The sequence below is a fragment of the Corvus brachyrhynchos genome, unplaced genomic scaffold (genome assembly GCF_000691975.1).
Source record: "Corvus brachyrhynchos isolate BGI_N302 unplaced genomic scaffold, ASM69197v1 scaffold115, whole genome shotgun sequence".
Lineage (NCBI taxonomy): Eukaryota > Metazoa > Chordata > Aves > Passeriformes > Corvidae > Corvus > Corvus brachyrhynchos.
In genome coordinates, this window is record NW_008239553.1 from 23,615,681 (window position 1) to 23,635,121 (window position 19,441).

The 19,441-nt window shown below is 39.9% G+C and overlaps 1 protein-coding gene across 8 annotated transcripts in view; it reads left to right on the forward strand.

Annotated features, from left to right (window-relative positions):
* The window catches only part of TTLL5 (tubulin tyrosine ligase like 5), a 129,142-nt gene that overhangs the window by 52,846 nt on the left and 56,855 nt on the right, over nucleotides 1-19,441 (forward strand). For 7 of the 8 annotated variants that reach the window (XM_017742073.1, XM_017742067.1, XM_017742068.1 and 4 more), the window contains 4 exons: nucleotides 2,632-2,765; nucleotides 3,383-3,496; nucleotides 3,887-4,297; nucleotides 5,753-5,943. In XM_017742073.1, coding sequence (XP_017597562.1) covers nucleotides 2,632-2,765; nucleotides 3,383-3,496; nucleotides 3,887-4,297; nucleotides 5,753-5,943 — 850 coding nt within the window. The remainder of the gene's footprint in view (nucleotides 1-2,631; nucleotides 2,766-3,382; nucleotides 3,497-3,886; nucleotides 4,298-5,752; nucleotides 5,944-19,441) is intronic. The other variant, XM_017742072.1, reaches the window with a different exon arrangement.

The window sequence follows — 19,441 nt, forward strand, 5'->3', positions numbered from 1 at the left end:
CTTTCTGCCAGCAGCCAAATACTTGTAACATCAGCATCTGGTGCATAGAGAACATACAATAGATGTTTTGACCATTAAGTAACTTCCCAAAGGACAGCAGTGGTTGCCCTGGCCTGTATAAATTTCAAACTGCTGCTGGTGAGTTAATGGTCTCCTTTCCTGTGATGCTGGAGCAAATAAGGCAGTACTTCAGAAGGAGAATGAAACTAGAGCTGCTGCTCAGATGATCTTGAGCTGCTGTGGTTGAACAGTTGTTATAGGTCTGACTCAAGTTTCTGCTCTCAGAAACAAATCTCATGCTTGCTGCCTCTCTTCAGGAATTTTCCAGGTCTGGATTTTCTGAGATGAGTGAGGAAGGGAGTTAGGCCTCTTATTTGACCTGCTAAAGCAGTTCAAGCAGTTACTTTCACAATGAAAAAACAGCATTTCCTGTCACTGTGCTTTATCTGCTTTAAACTTAAGAGAGTCTGGTAAGAAACATATTTTGAAAATAGTTAAGTATTCCTTAGGGCCTGTAGCATTGTATGAAAAACAATGGTATTATAACTATCTGACTATGGAGAGGTCTGAAATTATTCAGTGAACCACAGTTAAAGTCTCTGATTCTTGAGCACAAAAAGCAATTCCTCTTGACTCCATTCTTTGGAGAGTGGAGTGACATGCCTATATGGGGAAGAACCCCTGTCAATATCAGGACAAAGCTTACCTGCCTTTTTAATGCCCATCTTCTTTTTTCCTGTGAGGGTTGATGGTCACTTCTTCTTTTTCATGACCGCTTATTAAACTGTTCTTTCTTTTTCTCAGTTTGGATAGCACTTACAGTGAATGATTAGAAGTGGATTGTAGCTGAGGCATCCTAACTAAGTTCAGGTGGTTTCACCGTCTGTCTTGATACATACTTATGAAAAGAAGTATTTTGCCTTCTACTAAAATAATTGATGGAGTCATTACTGCAACAGCTTTACAGGATTGCAGAAAAATCTTCAGATAAAGATGTCTGACTACCATACACCATAGGATCTATGGCTCTTGCTAGAAATACATATTACATGGGACCATGGCATGCTTTTGGTTCTCTGACTGTTCTGGCCACTAAAATGCCTGTTCTGTCCTAGGCAGGTCATTTTCCTTTTTGCCAGAAATGTTAAGAGATAGCTGTATGGAACAGAACTGCAAATTCTTCTATTTTCATGTTATTGGCTACCATGCCATCATGGCCTGATGCAGTCTAGGCTGGGGCTGGAGATTTTTGCTGGATTGTTTGACTGAGTGATATAGAATGGTTTGCCAACAATCAGACAACTTCTAGTGATGATCTTTCTGCTTCTTATGAAGTATCAGGTATGTTTGAAACTCTGATGTCTGACACTTGGCCTTGTGCCTCAAGCTTAAAGCAGTGAGCAAGTAATTTGGAGCCAAGCAAAGGGGATAGATTTCCACTTTGAGTATTCATTCTGCAGTACAGTGAATGCAACAGTGGAGAAAATGGGTAATAAATATTGCTTCTTAATTGAGATTGTCTCGACTCTCTAACTTTGATATCACGTGGATGTCATTGTGTTTAGTTATACATATGCTATGACCATTGATTCTAAACGTCCTCAGTGCATTGTAAAAGCACATACATACTGGTAAATTAATTTAAAAGCTTAAACCACCTTTCCACCAGCAACTTCTCATTCTTATATTTCCTCTTCATTGTATTCTGGGAGAAAAAGTGAAGTTTGGGTCTTCAGGGCATGCTGCAAACTTCAGTGTATCAGCTTTAGACATGGCTTTTACCAAATCTTAGGCTAGCTAATACTAATTACAATTGTGATATGCACAGGATGTTTTGAAAGATTCTAACTGCTGCTAATCTCTGCTCCTGTGTCAACATTTCCTTGTAGCATTGCTGGCACTATACTACTTACTGTGGTGTTTGCCATGCCATACAGCCACTCACTGATGCTGAGGCAACATGATAAAGCAAAAGGAAAGCACGTTAGATACCAAACAACTGGAATTACAGCTTGCACAAGCTCTAATAAGAATGGCCAAGTAACTGATACTGTTTTGGGACCAATAGATGTTTAGGATATTGGGGCTGTTCCACTTTGTCATTGTAAAGAAAATGGGAAACATATGCAAGTTTTGTGAGTTTCACCAAAATTTTGACTGTTCTGGTTGTAGCACAGTTTTGGCTAATTAACAAGCTTTTGCCTTCTTTTCTCTTCTCCCTCTGCTGCTGAATAGAAACTACTAATGGTGACTATAAAACAGAGGCTGAGCTGGGTTCTCTCATGAGAAAATAGCTGCTTATTCTAAAGAGCACCTGGAGAAGATTCACAAATTTAGCTGTGAAGGGAATCTCTCATGTTCAGCTAATCTCCCCAGATGTGTTTGGAGTGTTCACTTGCTCTTTATTTATCCTGGGTATTTTAGTGGGAGTCTCAGGTTTAACCAGGGCATGTTGCCTTCCTTCTGCTCTTACCCTGTAGAACTGAGCAAATCATTAGCTTGTCTAGTGTAACCTTTTTTTTCCCCACTGCCCTCTTCAGTTTCCTTATTGTTTCTTGTCTTTGATTGTTACATGAATGCAGAAAAGCTTAGTGTCTTTACTCTACATCCATTCTTCTCTCCCTATTGCAGTGAAAGTGACCTGGAGGAAGTACTGACATTTTACACACACCAAAACAAATCAGCAAGTGTCTTCCTAGGAACAAAATCCACAAGCACAAAACACAGCAACAGCAGTCACCAGTCAGAGAAACAGCCCCAAGGCGGTAAGTTTTGCAGGCAGTTCTGAGATGATGTTGCCCAGACAAACCTAGTTTAACTTAAGTCTATGAAAAGAGAACAACCCCTCCACAATGTTACTCAGGTTTCTTGAGGTTGCGTATAATTTTTTTTTTTCTTTTTTTTACTCAGTCTTATGTGAAGACCAGAGTAACTTCACTCCTACTTTCTTTGCCTGAAGTGAAATGGGTTGAACCTAGACTGGCATTTATAAGGAACTAGATAAGGTAGTTCGTGACTGGAATGAGAATGTGCAAACTGAAGGCAGTAAGAATTGAAATGAACAGAGAATCCTGAAATCAAAGTAAGGGATGAAAGAAATCAATTACATTTTGCTGCCTACAGTGTGTGTATCCATTGGAGGCCAGAGACTGTATATTTGAGCTTAATTAGGCATTCCATGGAAGGAAGAGTGTGCCAGCCCTATATATCCAGTAGTCCATGCTACTGCACATGAGAGCACAATTGTCATCAATGAAGTTGCGTGGTCTACAGGAAATATTAGCAAGAAAGTCAATTATAGCAAGGGTAAATTCTGCAGTTTTGTTCTAGTGATACCACAATTTGCAATGTTTGACTTCTTAACTCCTTGATTTTGTTATAGAGCATCCTGAGATGATGAAAAAAATTAAAGGTGATCATCCCAAAGGTTCAGTTGCAGAGTTGCCTGCAGAAGGAGCACTAAAAGGCTGTAAACCCAAAGAAGCTAAATCAAGCTGTAAGTGAACTGACTTAAATAATCATCAATAAAAAAATATTGAATGCATATACTGCTTTTAATACTGTTTTAAACAAAGGTTGAAACCTTTGGGTTCAAATTGAGAGATCCAAATGCCCAATTTTTACTTTTAAACACGAGAGAAGATGCTGTAGAGTAGGCAGTAGGAAAGAGTTAGCTGCCCTTCCCTTGGGGTGGGGGGGTAAGGTCTAGATATGGCAGGCTTTGAAAGAGGGTATTTATCATGTAGAGCCTCTTCTTGTCTCTGCTGGTAGATGAGGTCATTTTGGCTTCAGTGTGTCTGAATACAGGCATTTGGTGTGTTGGTTTTATCAAAGGACCTAAAAAGCAGCTTTTTCCTCACACAGTATGTTCATTATCTTTGTGTAGTTCCAGAAGGACTCACCTTCTCTGTAAATGCCGAAGGGAAATTACATCGGTGCAGCCCTCCTAGTGCTCCTTCCTCTACTCCTGGTGCCACATTCCAGAGAAGTACCAGTTCTTGGATGCCATCTCAGCCTGCAGCCTCTGAAAATTCAAAGGTGGCTGGTCACCCTTCATTGCCAGCTCCTCCTGCCGGTCCCAGACTGATTCAGTCCCCGCCCCCACTACCCTCTTTGCAGAGCACAGCTCCTGACAGCTCTTCTGTCCTCACAAACCCAGTGTCCACTGAGACTTGTAGCCTTGCAGGGTTACATCGTTTTCGTTCGGGTAGCTACACCCTTGGCCCAATCTCATCTTTTCAGAGAGCTGCTCAGATCTATAGCCAAAGATTGTCCCGACCATCCTCTGGAAAAGTTGGTGAGTGTTCTGGGATTCATAACAACCTGTTAGTTCAGTACAGAGATTGTGTAATTTCTGTTGTAGAGTAGGTAGGAATTTTACTTTTCTAGAATTGCATCTTGTTGGATGGTGCTAAATTTCTCACAGACAGCGGGAGTGCAGGATGCAGCCCTTGTTAGCCAGATGCCCTTTTATTGACCAGATGAACAGGCAATCATAGAATCATTTGGGTTTGAAAAGACCTTTCAGATCATCAAGTCCAACAATTAACACTACCAAGTCCAGCACTAAATTAGGTCCCTAAGAGCCGCATTTATATGTCTTTTAAATATCTTCATGGATGGTGACTCAACCACTTTCTGGACAGCCTGTTCCAGTGCTTGACAACCCTTTTGGTGAAGAAATTTTTCCTCATATTCAATCTAAAACTGCCCTGCTGCAGCTTGAGGCCATTTCCTCTTGTCCTGTTGTTTGTTATTTGGGAGAAGAGGCCGACCCCTGCCTCACAAAAACCTCTTTTCTGGTAAGTTACAGTGATAAGGTCTCCCCTCAGCCTTGTGCTTTGAACTCAGCCTTTGAACTTGTTCAAAAAGAGCTGTGAAATTAAGTATTGTATATTTTCTTCATTATGTTACTGATCTCATCTATCTTTAGTGGGTTTAATGTTGTTTTCATTAGCAGAAGTCCTGTCTCAGTCTGTGTGCTGTCTTAGTTCTTTGGTTGTCTATCAAGCATAGAAATCTTGTAATGAAACTTCGTAAGTGTTGAATATTTAGTGTGTCAAGACCTCCAGAAAAGATGGATCTGAGTGAATCATTACAGTATCTCATTCTCTAGGATGTTTCAGCACTGCCATGTCCAAGGGTATCCTAAAAACAAGGTTTAGAGACCTCTCAGCTATTGTGCTGTGGTAGAACACAGTTGAGCAATGCAGCTTTAGAGTGTAAAGAATCTGAAGGGTAGAAGAAACTGTAGGCATTGCATGCAGACTGTAATCTATTAGGAAACTTTTGGGAACTACACACAGGCTAACAGCTGTGGTCCTGATAATACTTATTTTTTTGTATTTTGAATGATGGTATGTATTTGTTCTAGGTTATGTGTCAGGGTCAGCACATGTTTACTAGGGTTGCTATATATATATTTTGACAACCCCTCTAGCATTAAAATATATCTTACTTCTCAAATGAGTAGCTTACTTAAAGAGATCAGTTTGTTTTTAAGAAAAAACATTACAGATTTAACTTGGGTAACAACTGCCAATGTCTCTGGAATTGGGTGCCATTAGATACATTGTAATAAAGAGAATATGGGTTTGGAATTGCTAATTGTTCATATGGGCAATACCCATGCAGAATTGGTGTATTCTGTATTCTTCTTGGTATCTTACCTGCTTTTTGTGTCTGTGATCAGCAGGCTGAGAGTCTGACATACCGTATGTTCATTAAGCACATTGAAATGTTTGTTTGGTAGGTCTGTGCCATCGTAGTTCGAGTGGGCAGTGCGTGGGCCCAGCCAGGATGCACAAAGATGCAGAACATGCTTCTTCCCAGGGGAAACGTCATGGCCCCAGTGTGGTAGCAGCAGAACTGCAGCAGTCGGTGGAAAAGCAAGCAGCCTGCCCGTATTCCCCAGCAAGCCACATCAGTCTGCTTACACAGCAGGTATGTAAGCACTAAAGTAGGGTCCCTGTGCAAGGGAGAAGTTTGTTACAGGCTTCTGTGTCAGCACTGGGCTGGGCCGGGATAATGCTGTAAGGAGTAAATCTCATGAAAATTAGCTTCTGTCCTGTTGTTTTAAAGTGTTTACAGTCACCAAAATTTTGATTTTCTGTGAGATGACAAGAACGTCTTGAAGTCATTTTATAGGAGAAAAAGCAGAGGATTAGAAAATATCTTCAAAAAAAAAATGGAATCCATGCTTTGTCTCACTAGACAATAAACCCAGGTCTTCTCAGATTTGTGCTTCCATGCAATTTGCTGCTTCATTCCTCCAGTGTGTCATCACAGTGCTGAGCATGAAAGTCTGCAGAATGGGTTCTGATGTAAATTCTGTATTCCAATAACATTGTAAAGACACAATGAAGTCCTTACTTGCATGGGGAATGATAATCCTTTTGTCAAACATGGTGATATATATGAAACGTACATTGAGTTGTGGTAGAATTCCACTCAGTTTCATATTTCTTGTTGAATTATGCCCTAAATGGCTACACATTAACAATTTTTTTGCTTTATAATATGCTATAGTTGTGCTCATCAAAGGTGTTCAAGTTGAACGCTTCTCAGTTAATTAAGCCGCCAACTGGAGATTTTCCAGTATAGGCACTTTGCCTTGGACAATAATTTTTTCTCTTTATTTGCTGGAGACAAACAATTTGAATGTCTTTGCTTTGATTCTTTTACTTTGGAATTACCATTTTAATGGTTATGTTTTGCTAAGTTTTCTGAGGCATTTGTAATAGTTGCAACAGCTGCTGGTATTTGCTTCGCTCTGCTTCTTTCAATTTTATTGTTGTATGTTTGAATTTTGAATATCTGGTTACGCAATCGGTGATATATTTATTTCAAAATGTGGGGTACATCTATGACTTCAGGAAGCTGAATAGATTTTTCTTTGCAGATAGGTCATTTTTAAAGGATATATCACCAAAGCAAAGTCCCTTCTTGTTGATGGACTCAGGAGAGAATGTGAGCACTGACTATTCTAGTGCTGCTGAGGCCTGGTCTTGCATAAGGCCAGATCCTGTTTAGGCAATTTGTTCTTGTTTGCTTGTCCAGTAATACTCAGAGCTGTCAGTCTGGTTCTCATCTGGTTTTAAGTTAAACATTGTCAGTAAAACTGTACAAAAACTTTGATAGTGAAACATTTTCATTTAGGAAAGGCTGATTCGTTGAAAGCTAAATATGTGGTGGAAACTGCCTCCTTGGATAAAAGTTAGTATCTAAACAAATACTTGGGAAAAAAATTGAAATGTATCTATTTCATTTCAGTCTTTCCAGAAAAGAACTCTGAAAAATAAGTTAATAGACTTTTCCCCTAAAATTATACATTACCCATTTTGCTTCAACTCCTGTGGTTTCTTAGGTCTGTCTAGAGAACCCAATGTGTCTTCTTGCAGTCATTTGTGTAGCTATTAAATGATTTTTAAACTCCTGAATTCCTACCATGGCTAGTTACTCCTAGATAAATTAGGAAGTATAGGAGGGGGAATTCAGAGAGGAATTCACTAAGATCTGCATGGGAAGGGCAGTGCTGCTTCATGAGAGAAGCTGTGTTGGGTGACAAAGGAGCATACTCTGATGGCAGCTGAAACTTGATTAGTCACCAGTCAGTCAATCCGTGTAGGTGTACTCAAGTTTGAAAGTGGCTATGAAGTGCATGGGTGGCCTGGAAATTTGTTGGCTGTAGTAAATGTGTCTGCATTGCTTTTTGCTTCTGGGTTCTTCCAAGATACTTTCCCACAGAAGAGGTGGGAATTGCATAGTGGAGAATGATGGTTCTGATTCCCTTCTTTGCAACAAGCAAACAAAAGACAGCTCCTAGCAGACACTGCAGACTTTCTGACTCTGTGATATTTTGTATTCAACTATGCAGTGTTTGCACAGGCTTTGCTTCAGTAGTGAAATACAGAAGCATGGATTGGGTTGTGTCTTTGTCATCTTCTGTCGTCATGAAAAAGATCCATGTAGAAAGGAACTCACGAGTCAATAAAAAGTTTAGAGCTGGAGTTCTATCTGACAATGAGTTTCCTTCCTGAGCCTGTGTCCTTTCACTTCTAGACATCTGCTCTCTACTTTGATTTTTTTTTTTTTTTTCTGGGCATGTTTTTTAAATAACGCCTTTGGAGAGATGAAATCTGAATCTGAAGCTTGCTTAGTATGAAGACTTCGATTTAGGTGAGAGCAGTTTTTAAGGCAATCTGACTCCTCAGTAGTGAATTTATGGCACATAGCAATTTCTAAGCCGAGACCATTGTTTTAAGCACACTTGAAACACTGATGTTTTGGAAGGTTTGGATGTAGCTGCAAAGCCCAGTGTATCGTAACTAAAGCATGCAGTTACTGCTTATGCTTTTTTTTTTTGCTTTTTTTTTTTTTCACGTGGACACATTCTACTCTTTTGTCAGTCATTAAAGAGTCATTCTGATTATTTTTTTGATCCAGCCTGGATTTTAAAGCTTGTCTTGCAAGAAGGACCCAGGGGTTTTGTGAGAAGACAGGGCTGCCATAACAATAAGGGCAGTAAGAGGTATCAACATACAATAAAAGCATAGTAGTATGGCAGCAAGGCTTGGGCTTATTGTTGTGGGACCTGGAACCAGGATATCTGTGTTTGAACTGCCAGGCATAGATGTGGATTTGAAGCTGGGGCATTGAATAAATAGAAGTGCAGGAATTGCAGAGCAGGCTGGCAGTTTGGAAAGTTATTTGTAGAAGAAGAGGTACTGTTGAAGCTACTTGCTTTGTGGTTATAGATTTGGGCAGACCTGGATTTGGTCTGAACTAGGAGAGGGAAGGCAGAGGTGGATGAGACAGAGAAATATATGGGAGAGGATTTAGTAAACACCTGGGGAGAATTGGGAAGTCAAAGACTATTGGTATGAGATGAAAGGGGGAAAGGCTTGAGATGGGAGTGTTTGAGGATTCTGGGTTATGAAACCTTGGTGGCTTTGGGACAGGAGAATTAAGGGATTGAAAACTGAGAGAAGAGTAGAGAAAGGGCTTGTATCAGGGTCACTTAATTAAACAGGGCACTACTTTCCTCTGCATTTCTAGACAGGAGACTGAATTGTTACTTTCCTTCTTTTCACTGCTCTGTTTAAACCACTCGAAATATGATAGTATTTTTTTAAAAAGCATTCTTAAATAAATTGGCATGAAGATGAGAACATTACTTACCTAATAATAAAAATAGTACAATTGTTTAAAGCCATTCCAGAAACTTGGAGTTAGTCTACCTTGTTGGAAAGTACCTGGCTGGTATGAAAAGGACTTGATATATGGATTTAATTATGTTTCATGATAAGATTAGGACCACTGATTTGGAGGGGGTATATGAAAGAGTGAGTTCTGAAAATGCTGGTATTGCTGTGGACTGTATTTTTGTGGGGTTTTTCTTGTTTGTATTTTTTTTTCCCAAGGGCAGGAACTTCTATGTGAGAGATGAATGTCTTTGTGCGTTGGTTCCCTGTGTTGTGCCAAGCTGCGTCTTGGAGGCTGGGGTGCTCTGAATACATACCTCCTTCCAAAAGCAGCTGAGAAGCTTATTTTCCATTCCCATTTTTTGTGAGAATTGCTTCTGGTATCCATATAGTACTGTGGGTTTCTGGGGTTCCCAGGAATGTAGCCTCAGCAGCTTGGAATGATGTTGTCATTCTGGTTGGGAGTCCACCTCTGTCCCTCTCCAATCCCTGCTGTTCTTCACTGTTTTCTGCCCATGCCCAAAGCACCTGTTTCATGTTTCTTCTTTTACACTCTTGTTTTCTAGCCTCTGTATTAAATTAGTTTATTATTGAGGAGTTTTTTAAAATATATAATTTTGTTGATACTATTGATACTATTTTATTATTTCCTGCTAAAATACTAATGTTCAAAGGGAAATTTTTAAGTGTAAGTATCTGATGAACTTTGAAAAAGATGTTTAAAATCTGTCCTCTTAAGAAAACAAGACTTTTGTGATTACTTCAGCTTTCTGTCTTGTCAGTCCTCTCCACTCCTGAAACATCAGATAGGAACTTCACACTGATACTCATAGGATATACAATTCTTAGTATATGAGAGATGGAGAGGTAGGAAGGTAAAGCCTTACTAATCTGCAAATTTGTTCCATTGTACTCAGTTTTTGGTCTTCACAGACTGTCTCACAAAATGTGAGAGAACATTTTGCCTTTCATTAATTTGTGTTTCTGAAAAACATTTTCCATTATATTGTATAAAATTTCATCAGGCCATCTTCATTCTTGCAACCTGGAGAAAACAGTGGTGCCTTCACAGTGATCTACAATAGAAGTATTCATCTAGACCACTTAAGAATAATTACTTAATTCTTTTGCATCACTGTACAATGCCTTACTGCACAGTTGCAGGAATGAATGAGGGATGAATAGAGAGCAAAGAGGAGCAGTATTATTCTGTCTTTGACTAAAAAAGAAGCAGCTTTTTGGTTAATTTCTGTAACTGTCTTTAATGGTAGGACTAGGAACGATGTTTCCTGAAGGACATGCTTGAGTATGTCAATCTCTAGTTATGTTATGAAGGATTTGATCTGAGTCAGGACCAGTGCTATTCAGTGTTTTCATTGGGGCACAGTGGCATCAGGTGCACCCTTAGCAGGATGCTGTCCAGAGGGACATGGACGAGCTTGAGAAGTGGGGCCATGGGAATCTCATGAGGTTTAACAAGGCCAAGTACAAGGTGCTGCACCTGGGTCAGGGCAATACCCAGCAGCAACACAGGCTGGGGATGAACAGATTGAGAGCAGCCCTGCTGAGAAGGACTTGGGGGTGCTGGTGGATGAGAGGCTGGACATGAGCCAGCCATGTGCACTCACAGCCCAGAGAGCCAATTGTATCCTGGGCTGCATCCGAAGCAGCGTGGGCAGCAGGGTGAGGGAGGGGGTTCCTCTGTTCTGCTCTGGTGAGACCCCACCTGGAGTGCTGTGTACAGCTCTGGGGTCCCCAGCACAAGAGGGACATCGACCTGTTGGAGTGAGTCCAGGGGAGGGCTACCAAGATGATTAGAGGGCTGAAGCACCTCTTCTGTGAAGACAGACTGAGAGAAATGGGTTTGTTCAGCCTGGAGAAGAGAAGGCTTTGAGGTGACCTTATTGTGGCCTTTCAGTACCTGAAACGGGTCTACAGGAAAAGTGGAGAGTGACTTTTTACAAGGACATGTAGTGACAAGACAAGGGGTAATGGCACTGAACTGACACTAGGTTTAGATTGGATATTAGAAACACGTTCTTTACTGTGAGGTTTGTGAGATACTGGAAGAGGTTGCCCAGAGAAAATGTGGCTGCTCCATCCCTGGAAGGGTTCACAGCTGGGTTGGATGGGGCTCTGAGCAACCTCATCTAGTGGAAGGTTGGCATACGGGAACCTGGGCATGCAGGTAGGGGTTGGAACTAGGTGATCTTTACGCTCCCTTCCAACCCAAAAGATTCTATGATTTTATGATAAACATTCAGCATTAGAAAAGAATGCATACATCAAAGTTTCTACATAGAACATTTATTGTTTAGTATAGCTGTTAACAATGAATGTTAGTTTTTACTTCTGAGGAATTTTATTCCATTCTCTTAACTTAAAACCACAGATTTATGATATTTTTGTGATTAAATAGGATCTAATAATAGAGCTCATTTTGAGATCATTACAACAGTGGGAGTTAGGTACCATATATCCATACCATATATTTCAGACCCTGCCTGATCTTTGCAGCATGTGCAATCTAACTATAGTACTCCGCAGCATCCAAAAATAGAAAGGTGTGCCTCTAGTTAACTACCAATATGTCTGGGAGCAAGCAACAGAGATCCCTATATTAGATGTGTCTTTGAGGGTCCAGCATTAGCCTGGTAAGTCAGTGGCTGAGTAGGATAATGAGGAGGTATCTGATCTCAAATGGCTGTAAGAAAATGAGTAATACATTATGTCTTATCTATTAGAGTTCTTTGAACTGAGAAAAATAGCATTCAGTGTAACTTGTTCATATTCCAACTTTCAAAAAAGTTTTTGACAAGTTTTCAGCAACTGTTGTTAAGATGGACAGGTCTCTGTAGGAAGAGAAACAAAGTTTTATTACAGATAAAAGACAAAAAGCAAACAAAAAATAACTAGTCAGTTTGCTATATAGCAAGTGGATAACTGAAGATGCATAATGCAGAATGTACATGATCCAGTGTAAAATTAAGTGTTTGAAAAGAGGAGATTAAGGACATTAATGAGGCATTTTATTACTTAAAGAATGAAAGTTATTGCAAGGTAGTATAGGGTGTGAATTTACAGTAGATTAACTAGTCTATAGTGTTCATCCATGTTTGTGCAGCTCATATTTACCACATAAGGTAATTTCTTGTTACCTTCAGTATAATGTGGGCTGCGAGAGTCCCATGTTCAGTTACAGCAAAGTTAGGTGTGTGCTGTAAACTTAAACTCGAGCCTACTTCCTGGTAATTTGTCGTTATGTTTGTATTCTTTTTTGGATTATTATGAGTAAAACGAATAGAAATTTAAGAGCTGCATTAATTGGGTAAGACACTGGCAGATGAAGTTCAGTGTTTACAAATAACCGACTATATGATAAGCAATAATTTTAACCTCTTGAATGATTAATCTAAAGCTTATTTCTTTAGGGAAGAAAAAAAAGGATTTTATTTCATTGAAAGCTCAGTGAAGATACCTGTTCCAAGTTAAGCAGTAAAGTCAGCAAAGAAAAATTAGTAGTGTGTTTAAGGAACAGGATAGGACATATATATATTAGTGTAAGCATCAATTACATAACCTTCCTCAAAACTGTTTTCACTTCTGGGTGACATCCCTAAAGTGAATTTAGGAAAAATAACTGGGGTTCACAGAAGAATGACTGCAAATGCAGTTTTAATGAGGAAAACATTAAATTTTTTTAGGGAGGAGATAAATGTGAAGGAATTACATAGAGCAGTGAAAGACAAGGTAAATAAAGTTTACTTGATTCATGTTTCTCATAATAATGAGAAGATATTCAGTTTAGCAGGAAGATACTGGAGTAAAAAATTATAATAAAAGTGAATAGTTATCGTCACAGATTATATTTACCTTCTGAAACTCCCTGAAATGGGATACCATTAAGGCTGAAAAATGAATAGGCCATAGTTTCCTCAGAGAGAATAATGAGCATTTTGCAAACGATAGATCCCTAGGTTTTACCATACAGAAATAACAAATTCATTTTCCTTATCAATAAGATGTTTCAGTTATGTGCATGGAAACTAAAATTTCTTCCATTTTCTGAAATATGTCAGACAGGATAGTGAATTTGCTGGGCCATTGATCTGAACTGACCTTTTGCAGTGAAGAACATGTGCTATGCTGCTGCTTCCATATTTATGAGATTTTCTTTGTTACATTGCTTTACTGTAGTCAAGCTAAATATTTTCGTTACAGTAAGTGGGCTACTGAGACACTTGTGAGGAACTCAGTATCTGAAATTGGTGATTTCCCTAGTTATGTCAATCAGATAATTGCTAATTATTTTTACAAAGTGATGATGTCTTTGTCAATGTGTGTAGTGTAGCGGTTAACGGTGCATGTTAACAATACAATTTTTCAATTTCCTGAAGTTTTCTTGTTCAGTTTGCCCACTGCCTCACATGAGCTTAAAATGGCAACAGTACTGTTGGGGAAACAAGGCAGGTATATTGGTGGTTAGCTGTGGAATGATGCCTGAAGATACAGTTCAGTAAGCCCATTTCATTGCAGAGGGACTTAATTTTCTTTCTTGCTTTGATTTGTGATGTAGAGATCTTACTGGCTACTTTGTGACTTCTGGACAGCTGTAAGAGAGGTTTTCTGCCTGTACCTGCTGTAAGCCATTGGTCTTTCCTGATGGACAGATGGATGAAGACTGACCAAAATAATCCAAACTACTTTTCCTTCTGTTGTGTTCCATACCAGGCTTCAATCCTAAAGTCTTTATTTCATGTGTGTTTAGCATAAAATATTTCCATGTGTTTGCATTGCAGGCCTTTCTGTAGGGGGGACATTAAAATACACAGCGTGGGTGTACATCCAGAGCCAGGTGGCTGGATCCTGGATGCATATGAGTGTTTTTCTTTGTGAATAGCATGCTACTTCTCCCTGAAGTACACTGTAAGGTAAAAATTTTTGTGCAATGTTGTATCTGTGTGAGGTCCCTATCACTGTCTGGTGAGGGGGGGCTGCAGTTGATATCTAGCAGGCTGTAGTACTTCATAGTTATTAATGCTAGGGAACTGAAGAATGTGTTGAATTGGCCAGCTTGACCAAGAGGAGGAGGAAGAGAAGGAGGGGAAACCTGGTGAAAGCTCTCTCTCTCTGTGTGTGGGAGAGTGTGAGATTTCAGGTCCCAGCTATCATCAGGAATAGCTCCAATTTTTGCAGCCAGGGAGTTTAATCACAGGGATAACATCAGACCACCCAGGCAAGGGCTATACAGAGCTGCCTCCTTCTTGGCTATGCAGCCAGTCAGTGCCCAAGATCCAGCAGCCAGGATTCCTGCAAACATACTGACATTGGAGATCCATTGGAGGATGGGGCACTTGTCTTATTCTACATTTTTCATTTAGACAGAAGGTAGAAATGAGCAAGAAGCAGATGAGTTTACAAAACCTTAGCACCAGGGAGAGGGAGTGAGTAAGAATTGAACGGAGCATTTTACAGTGTTCCAGAGGGACCCTGTGTGTGCTACGGGAATCCCAAAATAGTGAGCTTCATCTTAACATCAGCTACAACAGTATTGGAAGCCACACCACTCCTCGTTTACCTGTCTTAGTTACACAGTGTGGTACCCTCGCCTGCCTTGCCCTTGACAGAGCAAACTACCAGTCTGCCAAAACGCTCTGTACAGGTCCCAGTGGGCATCAGCTCTTTCCTGGCACAACAAGAGCATTAAATTTAGGGTACAGCAAATACAGAAATTTGGTGAGGCTATTTTCTGCACTGAGGAGTTTTGGTTTTTTTCAGTGATGATCCCTTGCTTTGACTCAACCCACTTTATCGGAGTCTTAGTCAGTTTTATTTTCTTTATGTAACCGTTTCTTTGGTTTTTACCTCTCCACTGATGGAGAGAAAGGGAAGTGTAAAGAAAAAAGGCATCTTACTGTAATTAGTAAGAGGAGCAAGAAGCAGGCAATCAACTCTGAGGGGCATTTTTCTTTCTTCTTTCACACCTCTGGACTCCTGAATCTTCTCCTCACTCAAGCTGTTCACACAGGAGCTGGAATTACTTTTTTTACTACTGATTTGTAGCAGCAGCAGTAGTAATATAACCAGTTGGTCTCAGCAGAGGTTGTAGGAAGTGAAAATATCAATGTAGTTTCTGCAGTGCTCATGTTGAACTCCTTCTGCTCTGAGGCTCCACAGGGAATAGAAGCAGAGGGTTTTGTTATGATGCAGCAACATCTGCAGATAGTCACTAAACAGGCCAGTCTGAGCAGCTAGGTCTCATGTTATGGGCAAGATTACACCCTGATCATCAAACTTTTGGCAGGATTGTGCCTTGTAAAAATCACTCCCACTGGAAGTTTTGAGGCAGAGAGTGTCTAAATGAAAGCCTGACTTTTTCAGGAGAGGGAAGAGGGGGAGTTCAGCCATCCACAGCAGCAGCACTAACTTGGGTTTTCTTTTTTCGTTGTTAAATGGATGCATATGCTGGAGACACTACAAAGGAATTTGCAAGTTTGTCAGGTTTCCCAGGAATGTCTTTGGCAGGTCTTTGTCTGGAACGTTTTCTGGAGACTGGAACACTTGTGCTCTGTATGCATATGTATATCCTGTAAGCTGGTAAGCTCAGAGAGCAAAGAAGGAATGTCACAGGCCTTTGGCCAGATCAGCCTTGGTACACACACAGATTTCACACTTCCCAGCCTGTTAGCCCCAGTTCTTCCCTCCTGGCCAGTTGTTACTGCAAATTCAAATCTGTACATAAAATGAAGGTGCTTTAGTATGGGGTTCGGTCAGCAAGATGGCCTGGGTAACAGAAAGGTGGTTCTAGAAAAATCTATTTGTGTTGCATGATTTCCTCATGGAATTTGTAGTGGTACATTGTTACACTCTTCAGACAGTGGTTGTATGTGCGTGTCTTATTTGTGATTTGGGGTTTCCTTTGCCTCTTAAGAGGCAGGTTAAGATGGTGTAATTTTTTTCTTTTTTCTTTTTTTTTTCTTCCCCCATACTGGGGTAGCCTTTTGGATTCCAGTATCTTGGTGCATTAAGGAAGGCAAGACAGCTGGACTGTTTCCAGTAGTACTGGCAGACTGGCAAGCTGCCTTAGACCAAGTCATGCTAGCCTGTGCTAGATCGCAGATGTACCTGGGAGCTCTGTTGTAAAGCCAGGAAAATGCAACATGCACTAGGGAGAGAACAGGTTAACAGTGAGTATTTATATTGTTGTAGCATCTAGTCAGTCATCTCTGAAGGCTGAAGGAAGAAAAATAACTGAAAGAATACAGCAGATTTTTTTCTCTCCACATGGCAAATTCTTAGCTCTTCCCTTCTGTTAAAGATTTCATGGATCTTGAAAGCCTCAGGGGTATCTGTGTTTGAGGTAGGCTTGGCAAGTGAAAATACAGTGACTGTGGAAGCCAGGTAATGAAAGAAAAAGCACATTTCATTTGCAAGCTATTGGATAAAGATGGTATTGCTGGATGAACAATAAGTAATAAAATGGAGAATTAGGGATTGACGAGGGTCTTGAAGGATTCAAACTGGATAAACATATGGATACATATGTTTACATATGCTTACATATGCATATACAGAGCATATGGGTAAAAATAGATCAAAAGGCAAAGGAGAGCACACTACAGATGAGACATTTTGCACCTTTTCAGTTTTCAAGTGGAATGGTTCCCTCTTTGAGCTTATGATACAGTGTCATCTTGTCCTGTCTGACACATCAAAACTTAAGGATTCTGGTCTGATCCTAAGGCAGAGGAGTAGTGATCTTACGTGTATCTTATCATGATCCTTGTCCAATCCTTTAAGCAAAAAGGTTTCTCAGTAAATAGTTTATTCGTATATGCCTTTGTAATCTGTTGATAGGGTGCATTGTGCTGAAAACTTTGTCTCCTCCTGTTTCTGTGAAAATTTTATCATTTTGAAGGTTTTTTTGGAAGAGACAAAGTAGGCCTATGGTTACTGCATTCTTTTGGCATATCTCTTAGGCCTGACATGTGAAATAATAGCTTGAGCTCTGGATCCCTTTTCCTCCTCACCAGTCAGAAAGATCCAAATGGAAATGAGAGATGTGTGAACTGGGAAGGATGCAGTGTGGCTCCAAGTAAGAAAAATTATCTTTAGACTTTGTATATCTGCAGTCTCCACCACTTTTTAGGCAACAGGATCTGACTGGCTTCTGCCAGAAAAGTGTTAAAACTGCCAACTGGAGAGGATCAAGGCTGCAATTTGTAGCGTATTGCTTGTTGTAACATGTTGACCAGTGAAATTTTGGATCTGCTGTTCAGGATGTTGGTAATGAAAATTTAAGTCGCTTTTTCACTGCCTGCCAAGAGGGGCAGAGTAATAACTTCTAGCGGTGATGTGTCCCTGTTCACCCTGGTTGACTCCTACAAACTAGCAAGAGAAGCATTCAGGCTTTCAGGAGGCTTTTCCTGAGTCCATGCAGGCTAATCTGCAATACTGGTTATTATTATTTTCTTTTTCTGATTGTTGTAATTCATGGCTTTAGCTTATTTGAATCATTAGAGAAGATCAAAAAGAAAATACTAACTTTATTATAGAAAAAAGATTATTTAATATGGCAATGGGAACTCTTGAAGGACTAGTATAATGTAGATCAGAAAAGTGAAAGACATTAAGCTCTTTGTCTGACTCTTGCTTGTGATTTCTTATTGTCTGTAGGATGCTATTGATTGGAAGCAAATTCTATCCTAGAGGTTTTTATTCCTATCTGTACTTCAAGAGTTCATATTTCCTATTGAATTTTTAAAGCAGATTAACGAAAACAAACCCCTCAACTCCTATGTTCAGCACTTTGGGGTATCATTCTGTGTTGTGGCCTTGCTTTCAGTCTTAAATTTATTCAGAAATAAATTTTGCTGAGTAAAGCGTGACCACGGAGATAAAGTCTTTTAAGTGTATGTGTCTCTGCTGTCAAGGCAAGTGTATTGCAGTCATAAACTTACCTTGTAACATCTAAAAATAAAAATAAAAGTTAAAAAGTATTTCAGCATTATGCAATAATTTATGTTTTGTCTTATTAGCGTTATATTGAAGTAAATATAACAGTACATATATGTACTGTTTCTAACACAGATCTCTATTGATACGGCTGTGACAACCCACGTGTTCTTCTCCCCTCCTCCCATTTCTTCATGTTACATCATAAATAGAAGTATGTCAAGTGGGTTCTTTTGCTTCCATGAGAGCTTTTGGGGATTTACTATACCATGGCATTCTCCAGTCAGCATGTTTGTTTCAGCATCTGACATCTTTGCTGTCCCAATCAGTTTAAAAATCGGAGCAAAACTTTGTGAATCCTTCTATTATAAGAGATATTAGCTGTGTATTGTCTTGCCTTTTACAGGCTCCACAAAGAACATATAGATGTGACAATGTGAAAATTGGGATGTTTGAAGTGTGCAGTGCAGCCCACACAGGTCTCCTGTCATACTGTCATTGTCAGGAAAAATACTCTGAACTCCATCACTGCTAATGAAAAGCAGGAGTCTTACCAAGCAGGAGAGTTTGAACCCACCTTGGTGCAACTCAGTTTGAAAACTAATTTAATTCTTGTAGATCCACACCAATAACCAACTTCTCTGTTGAGCCCCACTCGCCTTTCTTTGTTTTGGAGAGATTTTTTTTATTTGTTTGTTTCTGCTCCATTACTACTATTTCTGAAGCTATAAGCTCTTCTATATGGATATTTTGGTCCAGGTGCTCTACATTACTTCCTACACCTAAGTACCAACTGATTTGCTGCTAAGTGTTTGCCTCTGTAAAGGGAAGACTGCAGTTCCATCAGGTGCACAGGAAGACTAGAAAATGAAGCCACTGCTGAGCACAGATGTGTTGGGAGTGCCTCAGTAACCCTCCAACACAACATCCTGGCCAGCTAATTATAGCAGCTGAAATGTCTCAAAGCATGGCACAGTAATAAGCAGTAACACCCATCTGGGTGGGCTGGCTGCAGCTAAACCTTATATTCTTGCTGGTGTTCTCTCTCTCTTTCTGAATCCTTTGCCTGTTTTTAATCCTGCTGTAGTTTAAACACCTGTCTATCTGGAATGTGTGAAATGTCCCTATTACCCATGCTAAGCTATTTGCTTAAAAAGACAGCTTTCAAATAAACAATGATACAGTATTAATGAGGAAAGCATGTCACAGTAATAGAGCAAGACTGAGGTGGTAATTCGTCAGACTAAACGGTTCTTGGCATCAAGATGATGAGGAGAGAAAAT